Source organism: Heterocephalus glaber, unplaced genomic scaffold, assembly GCF_053883595.1.
Source record: "Heterocephalus glaber isolate CG9 unplaced genomic scaffold, H.glaber_assembly_v1.0 deba00001555, whole genome shotgun sequence".
NCBI classification, from domain to species: Eukaryota; Metazoa; Chordata; class Mammalia; order Rodentia; family Bathyergidae; genus Heterocephalus; species Heterocephalus glaber.
In genome coordinates this window covers 6,208,574-6,234,150 of record NW_028258346.1, presented here as the reverse complement: position 1 = coordinate 6,234,150, position 25,577 = coordinate 6,208,574, and the positions used below count along the sequence as shown (strand labels likewise).

The 25,577-nt window shown below is 33.5% G+C and overlaps 1 protein-coding gene across 9 annotated transcripts in view; it reads right to left on the bottom strand.

Moving 5' to 3' along the window:
• Window positions 1–25,577, bottom strand: part of Vps13b (vacuolar protein sorting 13 homolog B) — a 728,055-nt gene that overhangs the window by 526,580 nt on the left and 175,898 nt on the right. For all 9 annotated transcript variants that reach the window (XM_087190742.1, XM_087190740.1, XM_087190746.1 and 6 more), the window contains 2 exons: window positions 3,120–3,254; window positions 2,208–2,381 (listed from right to left, as the gene is read on the bottom strand). In XM_087190742.1, coding sequence (XP_087046868.1) covers window positions 2,208–2,381; window positions 3,120–3,254 — 309 coding nt within the window. The remainder of the gene's footprint in view (window positions 1–2,207; window positions 2,382–3,119; window positions 3,255–25,577) is intronic.

The window sequence follows — 25,577 nt, the reverse complement described above, 5'->3', positions numbered from 1 at the left end:
GTTTTGTCCCATTTCCGTGAAATGTTCCAGCCTCAAAAACCAAAGAAAAGTAAATGTGATCTTGAGTTACTTGTTCACTTAGTTGCTTCTGTTAAAATTGGCTTTAAAAAAAACTTATGAGCTCTCTAAACCATGTCATAAATACCTAAGCCTTGTATGTAGGTAGCAGTTCCAAGGGAGATAGAAAATAAATTTTAAAATAGCCTAAATAAATGTGAATACGGTTTACATAAAAACACATTAAATTCCAGGATTTACACATACCCAAAGGAGTATTTTCAAAGAACCAAAAAGATGATAACAGTAAAATTTTATACACAAATCCATAAATGTCACTAAACATAACACTAATGTTGAAGATTAGGTGAATTTCCTTAACAAAAAGAAAAAACACCAAATTTCCTCTATAAATATAATAGGTGTCATAGATAATCTTTCCTACACCAGCTTACTTTTAGACCCATATAAAAAGACAAATGCAAATGTAAGTTTTGACCATACAAATACATTTAAATTACAAAGAATAACCTAAATATTGTTAGAAGAAAGATCACTTTACTATTAAAATATGCTTGACTCATTAAATTATTCTAATGGCATGCAAAAAACAAAAAAATTAGAAGGCCCCATCTAACCCAAGAATATGTGATAGATTCAAATAACAGTAATCCCTTCTTAGGTATCAAAATTATAACTGAATGGTCTGGTCATTTTAATTACTATCTTAATAATTTGACAATTTGAGAACAAAAACTACAAAAACACCTACTATATGGATAATTACATAAAAGAGTTAATGAACAACATAATTAAGGGACATGATTAAATAGTCATTTATTTAACCACTAATTCCTTCTCCCTAAAACAGAGGTAGGTAAACCATACAAATCTGGCCCACTTTCTGATTTTATACATAAAATTTTATTGGAACACAGTTACATCCATTCACTAATGCATTATGAATGATTATTGTTGTGCTGCAAGAGCCAAACAAAACTGTTGAGGTCAGTAACCACATGGTCCACAAAACCTAAAATATTTCTATCTGTCCCTTTGTTAAAATATTTACCAATCTCTGCTTTAAAAGATGGATACAATCACTTATCCATATAGTGCTAATTTGGGTCTTGGCCTCATCTTCATATCATTCCTTCCTTAAGATTCTATACCATTCTCACCAGGCTGATACCTTCATTTTGAGGAGTGTTATCTCTAGAATCATGATGACAAGGCATTCTCACACTGGCCTTTCAAATACTAATTTGCAGTGTTCAGCTGTAAATGGTACTGCCAAAAACCTAATCTTTCAAAACTTTTCTTGTGTTCCTGCATATGTGCACTTGGCCCTGCTTTAACATTTACCTCCATACTGCCTCTATCTAGTTAATTATAAATCTTTCTGGAGTATACTTTGAATTTAGTAATGCATAACATACTTTGTATAGGCTACAGTTCTTGCTGAATAATGTTAAAGGAGCTTTACTAGTATGCAATTACTGTGAAATCACTTGAACTGGTTAATTCTTCTTTTTAAAAGTCCTTTTTAGACATTTCTATGTTACTATTAAATTTTTAGCCTCACTGGCTGATCACATTGGCTTCACTAACCACACACTGGCTAACTGATCTCTTGCCTGGATGGTCTCTCTACCTATCATAACTTCTTCTGTTCCTAACCTTTATTGAACTTCCTCATATCGCCTCTGAACATGACAGGATGATTCTGTTATTACAGTACAGAATAAAATAAAACAGATTCTGGGCAAAATGCTACTAGTGAAAAAGTGTAACTCTAAGACATGAGATCATAACCTCTCAATGGTTTTGTTTGTTTATTTGTCTTTGTGGTTCCACTATCAAAAGTTTTCCTTTCTATAAATTATAAAAGACTGAAACCTAATTTTAACATGGCAAACTGTAGGTCACAGTCAAAGGAAAATAGATGTTACCTGATATATTACATTTTAAAATTCAGCCTTTATAGATATAAATCTGAGGTTAAGTACTATACAGCTAAATTCTCTCATATTGTTGTAAATATTTCAATAATCAAAAAAGATACAAAAATAATTCATTTGAATTTTAGAAAAACAAAACTGCAGAAAAGATCCCAATAAACACAAACTGATTTTTACAAAGCCTAATTTAAAAAGCCTTTCTGGAAAAGAAAATGCAAAATGATGGAATAATGGTAGGTTTGTACTTACCAGAACTGTGGCAGTAGTCCATATATTGTGGAACTTGGATTGTGAAGGCTATCAAATCTGGAGCTAAAAGAGATTCTGGCTTTCTACTCTCATTGAGCCACTTGGTGCTATGAAGGTCTTTAGTGTCAGAAGGACCCTGAAGCAAGGGAATCCACTTCTCTTTTCCACTGTCACCTGAACAAAAATATTTAGTGAGAAACAAACACCAATATAAATCTTACTAAGTAAAATATTATTGGAATAGCATAAAGATGCTTGATCTTAAAAATATATTAACACCATAAAATTTCAATTACATTTAGTAACATTAGCTGTACATTTAGTTATAATCTTAAGGAATCTGATAAAAGCATTTCTAACTTAAAATTACATTTAAACACTCTGGTAATGAATGTAGACTATGTTCAAAAATGTTTATAAAAGGAAGTAATGTGAACATTGCTTCTAAAAATTCTACAGAATCTGTACTAATATCGACTTATGTTGAAATTTATTTTGTGCTAATTACAAATAAGGAAAATACTATGAAATAAAACACTGACAGAAAGGAGGAGTCAATTACAGCCCTAAATTTAAAAACAGCCAGGTTTTGTTTTCCATCCTACTATACTAACATAATTTTATTTAATATTCAAGTGTCATATGTAACTACTAATTCGCCCAAAAGTATATTTTTTCTCCCTCATAACTTCTTAAAACTATGTGTTTTTTATAATTAAAAAATTAATTTCTTAAAGTTAAGGAGTGTCATCCTGGCACTATTAAATTTTTTTACATAAAACTAAAAAAAATTAAAACCTCTGATTCATAGGAACAATGAGTAAATTCTTATTTCAGTAACACTCCTTGTAAAACGCAAGGCCAATTCTCCTATACAGGCAATAAAGTTTTACACGGTCCAGCTGCACATACCTGGGGCTTTGGCACAAATTTTTATTGATCCCATGGTCCCAGAGGCACATTTGACCAATGATGTGCTGCAGTACTTCAATTCAACATTCTGGATTGAACCCTCAAGAGTTGGCAGGGGATTCTTAGATTTCACACCTAATAAAAGAAAACTGCAAATGTACTAGCCGATTGAATTTAAATAATTTTTATACTTCTTCACCAAGGCATTTAAACTTAATTATACTTTAATTATCCACCTCAGATGTTCTAACAGTATTTGTGTTAGGTTTCAGAGTTCAGTGTTTAAAAGGTGAAAGGATGCAATTTTTAACTAAATGGGCTGAACTCTCATAACTATACCTAGTTCTTGATTAGTTAAACTCAAAAAGTAAAAGTAAATGTACAAATATTTACTAAAAAAAACAAGAGTTTTAAAAATCATATTTGGCTTTAAAATCTACGATAAGAATTTTATTTTTGAAACAAATGTAACTCATAAATTGAGTTTAATTTTGGCAGAGGTATTTATACAGGAAACTACCTGAGTAAACAAAATGTCTTGGTCAGGTGGAGTGAGGAAGTAGAAACAGAATAGTTCAAGGAAGTTATTAAGTTAAAATACAACAGCTCCTAAGCAAAAGTAAATTAAAGAGATTTTTATCAAGTAACCAAAAAGGTAAATATTACATCTCTTCTACCTACTTCTTGTTGAAGAATAAAGATAATAATTACCATAAATAAATGATTGGAAAAACTGGAGAACTTCATTTTAGTTACAAAGGGTAGGAGAGACTTATACAGGCAAAGAAGCAACAGAATATTATTTTAACACTACTGACAACTATTAAAATGATGGTGGAGATGATGTTGATGATGATGACGATGACCACCTCTATCATTTAGTGAGGTCTTACAATGGTTTATGCATATGTGCCCATTCAATCCTCACAAAAGTCCAATAATATAGATAGTATCACTATACTCATTTTACAGAGGAGGATACAATGGAGTAGAGGAGTTAAGTAATGTTTGTCAAAAGCACTACAATTAGTAAGTAGAAAAGAGAATTTTGCCTACATTCATAAACACAAAAGAATACAATTTCCATTCTTTTCCCTATTCCACATTTTGGATAAATACATGATATTGATACTATCCTTGATTTTTGACGTTTCTTCACTACATCTGAATAATTAAGAAAAACATGAGCTGTTTTTGCTAGGTATATTAAAAAATCATTCTAAAATCTTTCGTTTCAAGCTTTAATCCATTCAAGAAAACCCATAATCTCTCCACAGGATTATGGCAGAGTCTTCCTGAGCTGTGGCCCAGAAATGGGCAATTTAACTAACAAATTGAATGATTTGCAAATGGTTAAAGGGTACTATCTTGAAAATCAGGGTCTCACATACCAACCCTTACTTTAGAAGGAGTTATTTATATATCTATGTATCAATTAGTTGCTGGTTACCAATATTTCACACCTGTGTTGCATTTAAAATAGCATCCATTAATTACCCTCAGAGCAGGAATTCTAAACTGGAGTATGTTACAGACTTTAAGAAGTGCGTGAAATCTATGAGATGGTATCTAAAATGTTGTATATTTGTGCATTTTGCTAAGCCATTTTATCAGATTCTAAAAATCCATGATGCAAAAAGACTGAAATATCTCAAAAATTAATTGGCACCAATACTTACATAATCGCAGTAGTAGTTATCACAGCATCTAACACTGACTGAGCACTTACTAAGTCCCATGCACATTGCCTACTTTATTCATCATACATTAAAGAAACTAAAGTAGCTATTACTATTATCTATTTAACATATAGGAAAATGAAGACAAATTTGCCAAAGATGCAAGTCTGAAAATGGCAAAGCCTAGATTACACTTGATATAAGAAAGGATGTTGAGCTATTCTGCACATTTAATTCTACTGTAGTGGTAGTGGATAATTTACCCTTTTTCAATCACTATGCTAAGATGAGAGGGACACAGAACTGAGTAATCCCCTATACTGGTTCCCAAGCCTCATAGACTCAGTCAATATCAATTTTTCAAAAACTAATGAGAACCTATATAGGAGTGAGCGGATAAGAGCTATTAAAAAATTATCTCAAGAGTTGCTCAGGGTGTTCAAAACCAAAAGAAATAAATCCATTTCTAGTAGATAACAAAAGAAAAAGAATCTGGGTAGTAGAAATGATTTTGTTTTTTAAATGTAACAGTGCTATTTTTACAGTTTATAAAGTTCATGACTCTACTTCGAATCATAAATGCTAGATCTTTAATATTTCATGCATGTTATATATGAAAATAATCAGAAGAATCTGACAGAAATCTCTTTCATTTTACTTTGTTCTTTGTTTGTTGGTAATACTAGCAATTGAACCCTGATCCCCTAACACTGAGCTATATCCCTAATCCTTTTCGGTTTTTATATTTGAGACAAGATTCCACTAAGTCACTAAATTGCTAGGCTGGGCTCCAACTAGCAATCCTCCTGCCTTGGCACCACCACACCCACATGAAACCTTTTCTGCTAAGAATTTCATCAACCTGTGAATGTAGCTCCTGGAGCGGGGAGAGGTGCCAGTCTAACTCCTATGAGGCTGTGAGTTCAATCACCACTACTGTAACAACAATAAAAAAAAAATCTCAGGGGCTGGGGATTTAGCTCAGTGGTTCTGCCGCCTACTCTACAAGGGCAAGGACCGGAGTTCGATCCCCAGTACCAAAAAAAAAAAAAAAAAAAAAAAAAAAATCTCGGGGCCAGGGATTTAGCTCAGTGATTTTGCTGCCTGCTGTGCAAGCACAAGGACCCGAGTTTGATCCCCAGTATCAAAAAAAAAAAAAAAAAAATTCATATACCTGTATAAAGGACCTTAGTAAACTAACAGTAACAAAAACTTAAACTTTACATTTTTATGATCATCACATACCTCAGATATTTTAAAACTTGTTTTAATAGTTAAAATATTACTATGCCAAAATTTCTCTTTAAGAAATTTGTTAGCATTGTCACAAGCTTAGTATTTTTTTTTAAGAATAAATTTTAGTAATCTCTTGGCAGATTTTGGCAATGCAGAAAAGTTTCTTATAAAACTGTAAAATGCCCCAAATATAAAAGCACTACAAAAGTAAGAGGCACCAGAGTCTCAGCACTGTATAACTCAAGATACCAGTCATATGCTGTTCTGCAGGAACACTACTCTCTGAAATTATGAAAACAATTCTATTACAGAAGCAAAATGGTAAAACAAAATGATTCAAATCTGCTGAATAAATGTGACTTCAAATATGAATAGCATTACCTGCTTTGTTAACTGTTATTTGTGGAGGCCAAAATAACTGTACTTCTTGAAACAGTTAATTCAGAGAAAGGTGAATTTGTATACAGCACTTAATTTAGGGAATGAGTGCAATATTTTGGTAGGATGTACAATCAGAGCTGATATGGGTTAGGAAGACAATCACCGATATGGCAGGAAAATCCTATTATTTGGGAAAGAAATGCAAAGTACTGTCCTATACATTTATGCAAATGTTCTTGTCATACTCCACTAGAGCAAAAAAGAGGGATCTCTAAGGCACTGTGATTAAAAATGGATTTTACAGTGCACTATAAAATAATTTTAAGATAATTATGAATTTTTTGCATACAAAGTATTATATTGCTATTTCTTCTCCTAGTACTTTTCTGAAAAATGACAACTGCAAACACACATATTTTTAAATCCTAAATTGCATCATTAATCCCAATTATTTCTCCACAAATTCTTCCCTGCCATAATTCTCCTAGCTTTACTGAGACCTCTCCCTTGGTATAAACTTTCTAGTGTCCAATAATATAGTTATTATTATCACTGTAACTGTCACCTAAAAATTAGATGAACTAATAAGAATGAACTGTAGAAGGATCTCTAGAAATAAAAGATTAAAGTTAAATTGCACTTTTTAACCTCTTTTCAGTCCTTGAGCTCCACCAATAGGTTGGTAAGAAATATTTTAGAACCCTAAACCAACAAAGAAATGAAAATAAAAATATGACAGCTGAATGTGCAGATCTGAAAGAAGCAAAAGCTGTCATCAGGTTTTGGAAGACAAATATTTGATGAATAAATAACATTGAGTAAAATTAATAGAAAAAAGTGTTTAGACAAAGAAAAAGTAAGAATTCTTAAAATCAAGCAGTTTAGAAGGCAGGGGTACAGATGAGGCTAGAAAGATGAGGAGTGACTGAAAGCCTATCTAAGGACCACAGATTCCTTCCTTCAATCTATGCCAAGATCCATTCCCTTAAACCATGCAGCCAAGCAACTACCTCATACTGATCAGCGGAAGACTGAAGGGTTGGTTTGGGAGATGCTGAACAATAAACTGCAGACTATGGAATATGAGACACAACCAAAGAAAAGGGTGCTTATTAAAAGCAGAAATTATTTTTAAAAATCTATAAAGATACATGTATTGGTAATGAGATATCTTTTACTCTGTTAGAACTCTCTCTTAAGTGACAGGCTTATAACCTGCAGGAAAAAAGTCTTTCTCTGTGCAAACTTGACAGACCATGAAAAAGGAACCAAAGAAATTGAAAATTGACTATCTCCCAATAAAAAAACAAGTCATGTCCAATTCCCTGCAAGAAAGACACCATGCATTTTATAAGCTGCATGCTCAAACAGAGGTTCCAATTTGTTATTTAGTAATTTGTTCTACAATATAAAAGATCACCAAATGTAAGAAGCAAATCACTAATACAAAAGGCAGAGATAAAAAAATACACAGAGAGAAAAGAAACTTGGAGCAAACAAACAAGGCTATATGCTAAACAGGAGGAAATTTCAAATAATAAAAATGTATGAACGGGCCAGGGATTTAGCTCAGTGGTTTCGCTGCCTGCTGCGCAAGCGAGAGGACCCAAGTTCGATCCCCGGTACCAAAAAAAAAAAAAAAAAATGTATGTACATTCAGACAACACAGAAGATACTGCAACAAGAACTGGATGTTTGTTTATATTTTTCAAAAAACAAAAAAGACCTCTGAGAAATTAAAAACATGGTGTTAATTCTCCTTAAACTAATAAAAAGATTAGGAAGTAAACTTGAGGAAATCACCTATAAATTTAAAATGTTCAAAGAAATTGAAAGTGAGAGAGAAATGACAATAAAATGAATGTCAGCATAAAAATTCAGTATCTGAAAACTGTAAGTTGAAACATGAGCTACTGAAACAAAACAAAAAATAATCAATGAAAATTCAAGAATACTTCTCCAAAAATAAACGAGTTCAAAATTTAAAAAGCCTAGCAAATACCCCATACAACAAATGAAAAATACACATAAACACATACCACCTGAACAAAAGTGTTAAAAATCAATCTCCAAAAAGCTTCAGAGATAAAAACAAAAAACAAGACACCAGACATATAAAAACAAAAATATGCTAAAGCAAGTAATTAGAATGGTATCAACAGCAATGCCAAAAGCAAGAATAATGTGATGCTTTTAAAATTCTACTGGAAAATAACTCCCAACATAAAAAATCTATACACAGCCAAACTACAAATCATATTTAAGGTTAAATAAACATTTATTCAGACAGTTCCGATCTGTAAAGTTTACTCTCTATACTACAAGCTATAGGGGTTTGTGTCCTACCAAAAGGAGGCAGTAGGAAATCAAAAAAGGAACTCATGTAGACTGGAGATGTAGCTCAATGGTAGAGCACTTGTTTAACATGCACAAGTCCCTGGGTTCAATCCTTTAGTTAAAAATACAAAAAAAGGAAGGAAAAGGAAGAAAGGTAAGAAGGGAGGGAATGCATGATCTGAGAAACAAGATTCAACAAAGGAGAAAGGGGAATCCCTGAACAATGATAAAAGAAAACTTTAGAATATTTTCATATTATATTAAGTCTTAACAGGCAGAGATTGAAACTGGAAAAAAGTGCACCAAAAGAATTCAAAAGTTAAAGCATCTTTTTGAAAATACTGAAAGAAGACTTATGTTTTGGCCAGAGTATGGAAGAATTAATTTAGAATAAGTACACAGAACACTATAATCAAGTAACAAAAATAACAAAATAAGCCAAAAATTAATTCCAAGAATAAAAGTTTTATAAGAAAAAAGTGTACTGATAGCATATAATTTTTACATGCATGGTCATAATATGTTCCAATTCAACAAAAAATTATGATATATTCAAAAATTTAGAAAAAAACCAGAGACAATATTTGCCCTAAAAGCTAAATCCTTGGTAATACACAAAATAATAGTGCCCCACAAAGAACTCAAGACTTGTAAATATGTTATATTACAAGGCAAAGGAGAATTAAAGATCCTAATCAGCTGACTTTATAACAGGAAGGTGATCATATATTATTCAAGAAGAGCCAAAGTAGGGCCGGGGATTTAGCTCAGTGGTTCCGCCGCCTGCCTCACAAGTACAAGGACCCAAGTTTGATCCCCTGGTACAAAAAAAAAAAGATCCAATGTATTCAGAAGAACTTTTTTTAACTTTAAAAAAATTTTTTATTACTATACATTTGTAGTACATGCAGTTTATAATCATCTTGCAGGGTGGTACATGTACACACCACAGCTTGTTTCTTTTTATAATCCCCTTCCCCTCTCCCTCATTCCTCCTCTAATTCCCTATCTCTATTTTCATTCTTGTTGATATTATAAATCTTAGCTCATATTATGGCACATAATATTCATTCACTGAGGTTATTAGGTACCTGTACATGGTGTATCTTTATTCCACTTATTTCCCATCCCTTCCTCTTCATCTTTTGCCCTTGTTCCCTTGGACCTATTCTCTATTGCAAGAAATCAATCCCCTTGTACACTGTGATCCATTCTTTGTTATTTCTTTGTTTGTGCTTTGTTTCACCCAAATGAGAGATAGCAGAGGGTATTTAAGCTTGTGTCTGGTTTATTTCACTCAATATTATATCTTCCAGATGCATCCATTTTCCTAGAAATACCTCAAATTTGTCATTCTTTATACCCGAGTAGTACTCCATTATATATAGATACCACATTTTCTTTATCCAATCGTCTGTTGATGGGTATACAGGCTACTACCAGGATTTAACTATTATGAATTGTGCTGCTATAAATTGGTGTGCATGTATCGCTATAGTATGATGTATCACAAGAATTGCTAAAAATAGAAGGGGGAGGCAGACAAGAGTCAGAGAAAGAGATGTGATGACAGACATCTCAAGAAATGCTATGTTGGAAAATGGATGCAACTTGAGACCATAACATTAAGCAAAATGAATCAGATACACAAGCTTAAATGTCACATGGCTTCCCTTATATGAGAAACCCAGAGTAAAATTACAAAGCAGAATAACAGAAAGGTAATAGGACATAGGGAGCTAAGTCTTATGCAAAAGAGAAGACTAAAAGATGGAGGAAAGAAGAAGAGAGGGGAAGGAGAGGAAAAAAAGGGGAGGAAAAAAGAACTGGTTTGTGCTCTGTACATGTAGCAAATCCCTATGAGGAATGTGATCATTGTGTAGCACAAACACATACTAATAAAAAATTAAAGGGCCGGGGATTTAGCTCAGTTGTTTTGCCGCCTGCTGCGCAAGCACAAGGACCCAAGTTCAAACCCCGTACCCAAAAAATAATTAATTAATTAATTAATTAATTAAAATTTTTTTAAAAAAGGAAATGCAATGTTGTGGCTTTAAGATAGGGAAACAAGGCCTTAGGCCAAGAAATACAAAAGGCTTCTAAAAGCTGGATAAGGCAAACAGATTGTCTTCTAGAGCCTCTAATAAAGTATGCTACTGACAATTTGATTTTAGTCTGAGACCCATTTCGGTCTTCTAAACTACATACAGAATTGTAAAAAATAAATTTGAATTGTTTTAAGGCACTATGCTTATGGTAACTTATTATACAGAGTGGCAATAGAAAACTTTTATATCCTCAAATTCAATAGTAAGAAGAATGTTGGTTTAAGGTAACTTAAACATAGAAAATTTTAAAATTCCAATAAAGCATACTTTCTTAGAAATGTCAAGGTACCTATCTCAGAATGAACTGAAAAATGACTATAAAAAGCAGTGATGGTGACAGGAGGCCAGAGGACTGGATTTTTTTGTTATAAGCTTTGCAAAACTACACTTTAATAAAATAAAATAAAAGCTTATCCAGGACACTCAAGCAGCCAGGACCCATGTTATATACAGAAAAATAATAAATTCACAGGACAGTATACCAATATTACAGGTTTCTGACAGAGGAACTTCTAAAATATGCACTAAAGGAATATTCATCTTAACAAAGTTATTAAAGAGTATTACACAAAATAACAATACCAAAGAGGTTCCAAATAGTAAGTTTTATAATAAAAAGTAAACATCTTTTCAGGGGAATAACAAAGGGAGAACGTAAAATGAGAGGAAAATTTATCATATGAGGATAAACTAGAAACTTAAACAAAAGTGTCTGGGTAGGAAAGCAAAAAATAAGATAGGTGTACCAAGAAAGCTAGTCAGTTCTAAGATTCAATCAGAGGTGAACACTGTAAATGGCTTTCTTTTTAAAGAGAAACAAGAGACAACAGATTTCAAAAGGCAGAAATTGTATTTTTGTTACTACTGTTGCCGATAAATTTTTTAATACCAAAAGGCAGATATAGTAACATCCTATGATTAAGCCAAAATATCTAGGCAAAAACCATTAATATTTTCAGCGGAATATAAAATATAATCACAAAAGTATAATCAATTAAATAGCTTTAAATAAAAAATAATCTCCAAAGTGCAACTCAGTGATAATTAGATTACAGAACAGTTTTAAATATTAACAAGACAGAAAACACAAAGCCTTCTAAAGTAAAACCTTTTATTGTTTCATGCAGTCCCTGCCAATCACCAACAAAAAGAGCAACATTTATTAACATACATTAATAGATCACCTTTTTTTTCATAATGTTTTGTTTAACATCAACAATGGCAAACATTTGATATGACTCAGTTTCATAATAACAGAAGGATGAAAAACTACACCTCAATTCTAAGCCACACATTCTGCCACCTTGTTTATGACATACTTTTTAATATAAAGGTTAACAAAAAATTTGCTTCTAACTCTAAAATTATATGAATTACAATCTCTTTCCTAAACATCTTTGTCACACTAACAACATACATTCTTAGAAAACTTATTTGCCTTATTAATGAGAATTAATACCACGTGCCAAATGCTGCCAAAGATGTGGAGCAATAGGAACTCTCATTTACTGCTGGTAGGAAGACAAAATGGTACAACCACGGTGGAAGTGAGTTTAGCAATTTCTCACAAAACTAAGCAAATTCTTACCATACAACCAAGCATTTATGCTATTTGGTATGTACTCAAAGAAACTGAAACCTATATTCAGATATTAATAGCAGCTTTATTCATAACTGCTAAAACTCAGAAGCAACCAAGATGTTCCTCAGTTAGGTAAACTGCTATGATTCATACAGACAACTGAATATTAGAGCTAAAGAGAAATGAGCTATCAAGAAAAGGCACAAAGGGACCTTACATTTGTATTTCTAAGTGAAAAAACCCTATTTGAAAAGGCTACTACTATATGATTCTTACAACATGATAATCAGGAAAAGGTAAACTCTGAAGATAGTACCAAGATCAGATTCCCAGGTGTAGGTGAGAGAAATAGATATCCAGAACACAGAGAATTTTTAGGACTGTGAAAACACTTTGTATACTACTATGATAGGTATATGTCATTATAAATGTATCCAAACCCCATGAATGCAAAACATGAAGAATGAACCCTAACAAATATTATGCATATATGTGATTATGATGTATCAATGTGGGCTCATCAGTGTAACAAATGTACTACTCTGATGGCAGATGTTGATAATCAAGGAAACTTACACATGTATGTGGCAGGAGATAAAGGAAGTCTATGTATCTTCTCCATTTTACTATAAACTTAAAACTGCTCTACAAAAATGGTCTTTTTAAAAAGACCATTGTTCTACTATGTTATGAAACAAGGAACTAAAAAGAGAAAAATAAATGTTTTTATTTGGAAGGGGGTCAGATCTGGTTAAAATACTGAAGAATCCATGCCTTCTAGATGTAGAGCAACAAGAAGTTTCAAGAACCTACTTTGACTAAAAAGGAAAGGATCACCAGACTGTGTATGCTTTATAAAAGAAAACCCAGATAGCACCATGCCACAAATATATGTTCACAGACAAATTATCCTCCACATCTTCATTATCAAGTAGAGAAAACAAAAAGTAACATGTTGGCAGCGTAAATATTTAATTTCCTTTTCTTCTAGTTTTATGTAAAGGTTTACACTTCTCTCTAGCACCCTGGAGTTTCATCACAATGGATCCACAGAAGTTTATGTTTATTTTCCCTGCTTCGTATTTATATTTTGCATTAATTTTGTGAGGAAAAAAGTCTCTAAATAATGCTTTTGTTAAAAATATGCTCTGTAAGGGGCTGGAGATTTAGCTCAGTGGTTCTGCTGCCTGCCTCGTAAGTGCAAGGTCCTGAGTTCGACCCCCGGTACCAATCAAAATATGTTCTGTAACTCTGTACCGCCTAGTATTAGAACTAAGTTTTTCGATACAGAAAACGCTTACTGCTTAAATAAATGTGGATTTGTCAGCCTTTATGTAATCTGTATTATGTAGAGCAGGGAATAAGAAAAGAGTTAAAAGAGTTACACATTGTGTATGCCTTAAGGCTGTTTCTTAAACCTGTTAAAAGGGGATGATGGTATTTCAACTAGCTATCAGCAAATGACAATACATTCCACCACAAATGTACTCTTGTTCTTCTAGCTTTTAGACCATTAACCTGGGTGCTTCACAGTACAGGATAAGAGAAGGGAATATTACCACCTGTCATGGATGAACCGAAAACTGCCTGTTCATTTTTTAAATATTATTTTCAGGTCCTTTGCTTATCAAAGGAGGCCCAATTTCACTCAAATGTTTTGAGAACTGTGGTAAATAAAAGAAAATGAAGACAAAAAAAAAATAATGCTTTTGTTCTTTCTCCTTTGGTGAATCTAGAAAACATACGATTCTGGGCCGGGGATTTAGCTCAGTGATGCTGCCGCCTGCCTCACAACCGCAAGGTCCTCAGTTCAAAGGCCAGTATCGAAAAAAAATAAAATAAATAAAAAAATAAAAGTTCCTCTCACTCTAGGATCCAGATTTTTTACTTGGATTTCTCATTTTTATCTATATTTCTTCAGTGCTAAGTTCTGGAGAATTTCCATATAACCACCTTCAAGTTCACAAACTGTCTATTTAATCTGCTGTTTTAATATATTCCATAACTTCTAACTGCCAAAAAGTGTATCTCTCTTCTTTAAAATTGCATAGCATAAAATTCTGACATCCTGTGCCTTATGTTTTCAACTCCATCTTTTACTTCTTTAATCATTTCAAACATAGTCATTTCATACTAGTTTCTGATAATTATTTTATCTGACATCCTAGAAGTCCTTTTCTGTCATTGAGGGTTTCTACTCATTCTTACTGTAGACAGATTAAGTATTTTGTAATTTTAGATTGTGAGTTCACATTTTTGCAAGGCTTTCGTTTTTAAATACCTTACCAGAGTTGAGGGCATATGCCACAGAAAATATTTGTATTTACTACGGGATACTAAGAAATGTAACCAGGCCACCCAGGATTGTATTGTAATTTATTGGCTTGGTGGGTCCTAGATCATGCAGGAAATTAAAACCTGAATGAAGACAGGAGTGTGGTTACAAATTCTCTGAGAAGGCACCCTCCCCCTTCCTAATCAAGGCCAACATAAAGAACCTTCTTTATTAATCTAGGAGTGGAAAAGATTTTTTAAACACACTACCTTTGAAGTTATAAGCTTGTGGAAGTGGAATATCACTTCCAATTCCTCCCTTCTTGGCCCCATCTCCTTTTGGTGATTAAAAGACAAGCCTATTGGTCCCTGAGCTTGCCATAGCCCATTAAGAAGCCAGGCATAACTGCCTATTTCTTTCCTCTTGGTTTTTCAGTGTCCTTTTTTTTTTTTTCTTTTTAAACTCATGCTGTGTTTCTTGGATAAAAGTAGCTCATAAATGCATTTTCTCCTCCTTAACACTTCACTCCTGAAAGACGAAGAAGCAACAAGTAACTTTAGAGGTTAAACATTGTCGGTTAAACATTGCAACATAGAATAATACCCAAAATTTAACACCGCATCCATTTTCTCATCTGGAAAATAGTTAGAACTCACTAGTTGCCCTATGAATAATCATGAGCAATGACTGAAATGGTAAATGGACAGTGTTTAACAGTATATTTGGCATATAAACCCTCAATAATTGTTAGCTACTATATTGTGACTACTGTAATTACAAACAACCCAACTTCAGCTCATATACATTAAGAAGTAATAATAAGGGCTGGACATGTAGCTTAGAGGTACATGCTTAGCATCACAAAAATCACTACAACACCTTTATTCTAGCCCAAATACAACCATCAAATAGCTGTATAATTTTGGATTTAAAAGCTGCATGGCTCAATTTCTTTACCTGAAAAAAGTAAGGAATTGGATTTGATGGTAAGAGATTGAGATTACTTTTAGCTCTAAAAGCCAATGACTGTTAGCTGCAGAAGATGAAAGAAATTAATATTTCAGGATGGTACATGGAAAAAAGTGTCCTTTCAGATAAATATTGTCACTTATCTTCAGTATACTTTATTGGCTAAGAAAACTTGCAATAACTAAATAAGGGAGTTATGGTTTTGAATATAAAGTAGAAAAATATGGAGTAGGTAAAGTTTGTAATGAAAAATAAAATTATAAAGGAAAACTATAAATACGTTTACAAAATGATATTGCAAGGAAAACTTTCCAAAGCTTTTATATGGCCCCCTAGCCTCTAGAACTGTACAGCCAGGAAAAGAATGATAGTTATTGCTCTTGATACTCATGATACCCATAACAAAGTGATAAAACAGGAGAAGAGTTTTCTATATATGAAAGTTCTTGGTTTAAATAACAATACCTAATGGCTAGTTATGATCATTTGGTATTGTCCCCACAAACTTTAATAAAGATAGCATACAGACATCTGGGAAAATAGTGGAGTGTTGAGCAGTAGCAAATCACCCTCTCTGAAATTTGGAGTCCAGATGCCAGAATATAGCAATGTGGAGAAGAGAAGAAAGAGGGAAGTGAGTCCCCAGGACCCAGGAAGGATATAAAGCAAGAAGTGGCGCTCACAGGGAAAGCTAAGAGAGGGACCTCAACACAGAAGAGGGAGGTACCAAACAGTGCTTTCACCCTTAAGACCAGCTCGTGGTGAGAAAGAGACAGCTGGAACCTACAGAGGCATGGGGACAACAAGTAACTCCAGAGGCCACCATGGAGAGATACACCAGTGGAATGGAGTAGTGGACACTGTGGGCTGCGGTGGCTAGTCAGTGATTCTGATTCAAATGTCCCTAGGAGAAGGCAAGTGGCTGGTAGCATTTTGGAACGGGGCTAACTGAACTAGGGACTCAGAGTAGCTGTGAGTTAGCTCCATCTCAGGGCTCCTCGTGTCAAGGTAAAGTGCAGCCATGCAAGATACCCAGGGTCAGGGAGCCAAGTTCAAGCTGGCAAGAGACACCCAGAGTGTTGTAGGCTGAATAACTTGGGTCCCATCTCACATCCAGAAACTAGGAATAGCCTGGTCTTCAGTGAAGTTGAACGTACAGGCTTTCTGAGATTATACACTATCCCAATGTAATTCTACTGCACGCTTGCTGATCAACCAACACAGATCTGTCCCTTTTATCTACCAGTAACAGCAGAGACTTGCCCTGAAGTGGACATTTTATTCCTTTTTTTCTTGCTTTCATTGTTTTTTCCCTTTTTCTTGTTTATTATTGCTTTTATATGAGTGTGATGATTGTTTCTAGTTTTGTTGTTGTTGTTTTGTTCTTGTTTCTGTTTCTTCCTCCTTTGTTTCCCTTCTGTTTTCTTCACCAATTTTCCAAAGCTTGCATAATCTTCATTTGTCCTTCAGCTTTGTTTCTAATCTCTTTATCTTCTTCTATTTCTCAATTTTTTCCTCTTGCCCCTTATAAATTTTTTTCCCCTGAGGGTAAAATCACACTATTGAGAGGATATTTACTGTACATAATTTTCTGGTTTGTTTTACATTTTGTTATATAACTACAAATGTTGTTCACAGGTTAAAGGTGGCAAATTAATAGTCACCACCGTTTTTCATTTTCAAGGCCATGCTTATCGCTATTGTTATTACTAATTGTACTACTTTAGCCAAGGTGATACACCCATTCTCATCAGTTATTTTTTTCTTGTATGCCAAGAACAAGATTGCCTGAGGGTCATAAACAATACTACCGGCCACTACCAAAGAACCAGGGGCTAGGCCAATTAGGCAGTAACTTCTCTTCCCCAATAAGTTGAAGAGGTAGAATCTTGCAACAGACTCAAAAGCCAAAAGCAATCTACACCAAGAAGACATCTCTGAAAATAATAGTTCCTTAAAGAGTTCTCCATATTGTCAATAAAGCTACCTACAATAAGCAACTTATAAGCATCAACACAGAAAGAAACAGAAAGAAAAGAAAAGAAAGAGAAAGAAGGAAGGAAAGAGAGAAAAAAAGAAAAAAGAGGAGAGGAAAGAGAAAAGAGAAAAAAGAGAAAAGAAAAGAGACAATGAAGCAAGAAGCAACCCCAGCTCACCAAAGGCAAACCCAGGAAGCAGTGAGGTGAAACAATTCAAAAGCTACCTACCTGAACTCTCTGAAATGCTACCAGCAGAAGTAACAACACAGATGAATGAAGCTCTAGAAAAAAATCAAATTAGAAATAATCCTCAGATAACTAAAGAGATGATAACAATAATGAAGGACATGGTTAGTGAATCTAGGTAGAATCAGATCAAAACAACAGAGGAGCTTAGGAAAATGATTGAAACCATGAATGCTCAATATAGGACAGAAAAGGAATCCATGAAACAGAAACAAACAAGATATCTAGGAGATCATCAATTCTATTGAAAGTATATAAGAGACTCAACCAATGTGAGGATAGAATATCAGATCTAGAAGAAAGGTTTGCAGTTAAAGATCATGAAAAGAAAAATTTCCTAAAAATAACAAGGTAACATGAAAATTAATTCAAAAGCAGCTAGACGATGCAAAGGGAATAACATAAGATTGATCAGAGTCAATGAAAAAGCAGGAGATAGCGTATGCCACATAAAAACCCTGTTTATACAGCCCAAATGCCCATCAACTGGTGACTGGATAAAGAAAATGTGTTGGATTTTTTTTTACTAAAATGCAGTACCACTCTGCCATAAATAAGGATAAATAAGGATGCACCTTGAGACCATACTCTTAAGGAAAATAAATCAGACACACATGTTGACATATTGCATTGCTTCTCTGGTGTGAGGAACCAAAAAGGTAAATAAGGACTAAAATGTACAATAGATACTGGGAAATAGAAAGAAAATGTTCAAATGGGCAAAGATACATGTAGGGGGGAAGAGGAAAGGAAGGAAGGGAAAAGCAAAAAAAAGAACAAAAAGGGAAACAAAGCTTTCATAAATAAGGAGGGGAAGAAGGGTTGAAAGGAGGGGGCAAAAAGAAAAATCAAGATATATCATGTACAAGTACTAATTTCCTATCATGAATATGATCATTACGTATATCTAAAATGTACCAATAAAATTAATTTTAAGAAACATAGTATATGAGGTAAAAAACTAAAACCTCAGAACAAACAAAATGCCTACTTCTTCAATTGGGTAATTTTACACCACACAGGGGAAGGAAATATATAAAACTAAGTTCTCAGTTATAACCATTGATAGAAGTATCTTAAAAGGGACTACAATGCGAAGTCATTTTAAAGTCCCTATTTCTACAGTCAAAAGAAGGAAGGGGAAGAGAAAAAGCCATTGCTCTTGGACACCAAATTTCGTTTTAAAAACTATATGAGTATTAGCCCCAAAACAAAATGAGGTGATTTTAAAATATGATACAGAAAGCCTAGTGTATGTTTTAAAATGTTACCATAAACATAATGGGGGAAATGTGGGAATGCTTTTTAAAACTATTTTAACATAGATAAGGATGCTAAATGACTAAAATAATTGAAGAACTCACAATAAGGGGCAAAACTATCTTTTAAATTAAGAAGATAGCACTATGTATATGTGTGCATATATATTTGCAAAGAATTAGGAAATGGTACAAGAGAAAAAAATAAATATAGTGTTCACTTCAAAACATAGGACAAGATCTTTCTTTCTGCCTTGTTTTTTCCTATACTTTGGACTGAACCCAGGGACTTTGCACTGAGTTATAGCTCTAGCCCTTTTATTTTTTTAAGGTAGGATCTTGCTAAGTTACTCAGGCAGCAGTCAAACTTACAATTCTCCTGCCTCTGCTCCCCAAATGCTAGGATTATAAGCCTGGGTCACTGTACCAAAACAAACTAAGAGAAACAGTCACTAAACATTAAGTTTACAAAAGGGTGCCTACATGATAAGAAGAAAAATGCTAAAATATGAACTCAGAATGCTATGACAACATATGGAGGGAAGGAATGGGAGAATATGTTTGCTAATCATGTATCTGCTAAGAGATAATTATCCAGAATGTATAGAGAACTTTTTTTTTCCTTAAATTCTTTTATTGGTACATTTTAGGTACACAACACAATTACATTTCTCATTGGGAACTTGTACCTTTACATGATGCATCTTGATTCTTATTTTTTCCCCATTCCTAGCCCTCCCTTCCCTATTTACAAAGACTTTATTTCCATTTTTTTCATTTCTCAGCATTTTTTCTTTCTCCTGTCCCTCCCACTACCTCTACCCCTTTAGATTTTTTCTTCCTATTTTGTATTATCGATTATTCATTCTAATCATTGGTACATTTTAGGTATACAATATAATGACATTCATCATTGGAAATTTGCACCTTTACATAATCTCTCTTGGTTCTTATTTTTCACCCTTGTCCAGCCCTCCCTTCAACCCCTCCAGTCCTCCCTATTTACAAAGATTTTGTTCCTATTTTTCCATTTTCTCATATTAATTTCATTCCCTTCTTTCCTTTCCCCATCCCTCCCACTTCCTTCCTCTTTGCCCCTTTTCTTCCTGTTTCACATTACCTATTATACATCTTCACCTGCTCTTCCTCAGACAAAGGTCTACTATCTCGAATCTATAAAGAACTTAAAAAAATCAGACCTCCCAAATTTAAAGACTCAATCCAGAAATGGGCATCTGAAATGAACAGACATTTCTCAGACAAAGAAGTACAAATAGCAAATAAATACATGAAAAAATGTTCAACATCACTGGTCATTCGAGAGATGCAAATGAAAACAATGCTGAGATTCCACTTCACTCCAGAAAGAATGGCTGCTATCATGAAATCAACCAATAACAAATGCTGGCGGGGCTGTGGGGAAAGAGGAACTCTGCTCCACTGCTGGTGGGAGTGTAAACTGGTGCAACCACTGTGGAAATCAGTATGGAGATACCTCAAACAACTAGGACTGGAAGTCCCATTTGACCCAGCTATTCCCCTGCTGGGATCTTCCCCAAAGAATTAAAAGAATTATACTACAGTGATATATGTGCACCCATATTCATAGCAGCACAATTTGTGATAGCTAAAACTTGGAAACAGCCCAAATGCCCATCAACTGGAGACTGGATAAAGAAAATGTGGGGTTTTTTATAAAATGGAGTACTACTCAGCCATGAAAAATGAGAAATTGGGAGGGGATTTAGCTCAGTGGTTCCACCACCTGCTTCGCAAGCACAAGGACCCGAGTTCAATCCCTGGCACCAAAAAAAAAAAAGAAGAAATGAGAAATTAGAGACATTTATAGGTAAATGGATGCACATTGAGGCAATACTCTTAAGTGAAACAAATAGGATACACATGTAAAAATACCGAATAGTTTCTCTGGTGTGAGAAACTGAAAATCTAAGTATAGAGAACTCTTAAATCTCAGCAACAATAAATCTGCTTCAAAAATGGGCAAAAGACTTAAATGGATACTTCCTCAAAGAAAATAAACAAGTAGCCAATAAGCACATAAAAGTATGCTCAGCATCACTAATAATTAAGGAAATGGAAATCAAAACTACCATGAGAGGGCCGGGGATTCAGCTCAGTGGTTCCGCCACCTGCCTCACAAGTGCAAGGTCCTGAGTTCGATCTCAGTACCAAAAAAAAAAAACAAACCATGAGATATCTACCACCTGACACCATTAGGACAGCAACTACCAAAACAAAGTATGTCAAGGATGTGGAGTAACTGGAACTCTTCGCACTATTTGTAGAAATGTAAAATGGTACAATCTCTGATGAAAATAGCACAGTAATTCCTCAAAAAACTAAAAGGAGAACTATCATATGATCTAGTATTTTTACATCTGGGTAGATAAAAAAATTACCTCTCAAGAAAATATTTGTATACTTGTGTTCATAGAAACATTATCTAAAATAACTTAAATGTAGAAGCAACCCAAATATACATGTATGCGTGAACAGACAAGCAAAAATGTGATATACATTGTCAGATACAATGAATTATTATTTAGCCTTTAAAATAAAGAAAATTCTGACATATTCTATAGCATGGATGATCCCTGAAGACAGTATGCTATGAAATAACAGTCTCAAAAAGACAAATACTGAAAGATTCCATTTATCTCACATACTTAGAGTAGTCAAAATCATAGAGATAGAAAATGAAGATTTACCGGGGCTCAGAGAAGAGAAGGTGAGGAACTATTGTTTGATAGGCATAGAATTTCAGCTTTCAAAGAGTTCTAGAGATGAAAGTTGGTAATGGTTGCATATCACAAGTGAATTTAATATCACATTTTAAAATAGTTAAGATGGTAAATTTTGTCATGGGTGTCTTACCACAATAAAAAAGAAAAGCTCTTAAGTCTTGTTTTCATGAAGGTAACAATTACAGGAAAAAGCACAGTCTCCTGAGCATACAAAATATAGAAGAAAAAATTGTTATTATAGTTTGAAGTCAAATCTGGCTAGGAGTTTATCATATCTCTATTTTGATAGTAAAAACAACTATTCACATGGTGAAGCCAAAGACTTGACAGAAACTTTTTAAGCTCTTCTGAAAAATATACTAAAAGTTTAATGAATCACTTAATAAAGCACTTAGTAGATATTTGTTAAATGAATTCATGAGTTCATGAAAACAATGGATAGTAAAAAATAAAAGCAACTTCACATTGTGCTTACTTCGGCAGCACACATACTAAAAGCAACTTCACATAAGAGGAAATCAAATAGTAAAAAAGACAAAAGATCAATCTTTTTTTCTTGTTTTGTTTTGGTGTTTTTTTGGTACCAGGGATCAAACTCGGGTCCTTGCGCTTGCACAGCAGGCGGCGAAACCACTGAGCTAAATCCCTCGCCCCAAAAGATCAATCTTACTGTACCTAAAAAAAACAAATAAAAAGAAAAATGAATCTATGATATTTAATGTTGTTAAGACTTTTTAAAAAACTATCATTCCCAGCTGCTTTGGATATTCACTTCACATAATAATTTAGAGGAATATTATGTCTTATTTCTAAAGTTTACAAATCTTTAACAAGTTATTTCAGTTGAGAAAATTTTTCCGAAAAGATAAAAGGAAAAAATGTTTACACTAACATCAAGAAAAATCATAAAACACTTTAGATATCACAAAAGAGAAGAACTCAGTGCACTATGAAGTATCAATATTCCAATATTATTAAAAGCCTATGTTACTTAACATTTAGGAAAAAGCATGCATCAACATTTATTAGGAAATGATAAATGAAAAAAATTGAACATAAAATGGTACATGACTATGACCATATGAAAACTATACATGGAAAAATATTAGAATTCATATAGAAGTTGCTATTATTGTGCAAAAAATGAAATTTTCTAAACTTTATACACAAGGTAAAAAATATACTTACTAAATTTTGAAAACTTTAAAACTATATGGTAAGTTAACAGTAAAGACTAAAGGCAAATAATGACCTGTTATCACTGGAGACAGCGATCAGGAGGCAACAACAAGAGCTCCTAATTTTCATAGACACACACAGTATACATCTATATGTAGACATATATGTGTGTATCTGTAATTAGATGTATATAGATGTATATCTACATCTATATATATCCAAACTTCAAAATGTTAAAAGATTAAACGCACTATAATATACAAATTTATTTTTAAAACTAAGCTTTTCAAATAACTAATCCAAGTATAAAAATAAAATGAAATAAAAATCACAGGAATCTTAAGAAAATATATTTAAAAGAGGGTAGGAAGAATAAGAATGAAAAAAATGTACAAAGATTGAGCTTTAAATTATTCCCAAATCACTGCAGCCCACATCTCTAAGAAATGAATGTTACTACTGCCAAATTTAGAGCAATGTACCATGTCAGGTAGCTTTGGTAGGTTAAACTAAGAAATAATAACTTCAATAAATGGGAGACTGCTGAAGGTCACAGATAGTTTCAATATAATCAAAAAGAAACATAACGGAGGTTTTTAAATGACTGTTTTTAAATAGTTATGGAAATAAACTAGTTCCACTTCCAGAAGACAAAATAAACACACTGTTCCCTATTTCTCATGCTAAGTACAACCCAGAATAACCAGTTATCATATATAAGAATAACCAGGTATCATATTTAACAACAACAAAAAGATTTTAAGAGATGGAGCAAAGAAAGAAAGTTAGGGATCTCTAAAGCCAAGGAATGACACAATAGTAAGATTCATGGCTTTGTTTTTGCCCCATATATCCCAGTTTTCAAGCTGAAGAAGCCAGCAATTCAGAAAGGCCAATAGGTACAGACACAAAAAGTCCCAACAAAGCTTAGCCAAAGGACCAGAAGAGGGCATGCTAGTAATACATAAAGGCTTTTAGACAGTAACAGCTATTCCAGATAAACATCACCTTCACAAACAACAGCAGAAGCCATGAGGAGCCTAGATTTCTACATTTGGTCTTTGTAACAGAAATGTCAAGGCTTCTGACTGGAGAAAAGGCTTATATAGGGAGCCTAGACTTGCAACCCAACCCAGTGAGGTGCCTTTTCCCTTTCTGGCTACAGTGGTATCAAGGAGATATTGTGGAGAATGAGATACATATTTTACCAATCCCTAGTGATAACAAGAAGTCACCTTGCCTCCACTAACTCAGTGTCAGTGGAGACATCATGGAGAACAATAATGTGGCAATTAAAACACTGCAAATGGGAAGTATCAAAGGAGATTCTGAAAGCTAGAATTTCCATAAGTAACAAGAATCTCCCTGACCTTAGATATTAACAGAGACTAAGTGAAGAAATATCTACCTGTCCCTGCCACCTCTCAGTGACAAGGGACATGTCCTCTTCCACTCCTTTCAGAGAAAATCAGCTAAATCACACTTAAATGAAATCTAGGCTCTAGGAACACAATAGTCAATCTCTAGATTTTAAATGAAAGCCATTCATCACACCAAACATTGAGAAGATCCCAAACTAACCACAAAAAGATACTTGTTACAATTGAGATGACACAGATATTAGATATGACAAACAATTTTAAAGTAATCATAAAAGTTCTTTAAGAAGCAATTATAAGCATGTTTGAAAAAAATGAAAACAATAATTTTAGGAAATAAATAGAAAGCTATACTTTAAAGACAAAAAAGTTAACCAAATAAATTTCAGGATTCAATAAATGTAACAAACAAATCAAGAAACTCAACAGGACTAGCATTCATGTCATCAGAGTCCAGAAAAAAATGAAGAGAAAGGTAGAAAAAATATTTCAAAATATAATGGGTAAAACTCCCTCAAATTTGGTAAAAGACAGTTGGTAAAGATCTGGTAATTTGGTAAAGATTAAGAAGCTGAGCTGACTTCAAATAGAGTAGCTCAAAGAAACTCAAACATCACAGAGAAGTGAAAATTAGAAAAAATATGCAAAAGAGCAAAAAAAATGACACTTCATGCATGGAGGAAAAGCAATTCAAATGAATTCAAAATTCAATTCACATATATCATCAGAAACTACAGAGGTCAGGAGAAAGTGGCACATTTTTAAACTGCTGGTAGAAAATAATAGTAGTAATAATGATAAAGCTATATTCAGTAAAAATATTTCAAAAATGTAAGGGAAAAACAGACATTTTCAAATGAATGGAAACTAAGACTGTCACCAGCATACCTACTCTCAGAGCTAAAGTAAGTTCTCCAAACAGAAAGTTAAGATTAAATAAAGAACTCTGTAATACTAGGAAGGCAGAAAGAATATGATAAGCAAAACTAAGGTAGGTAACTATACTGAAGCTTCCACTTGAGTTTTCTAAAATATGTTTCTTTTTCAGGCAAATTTAATATCTGATGTGATTTTCAATATATAG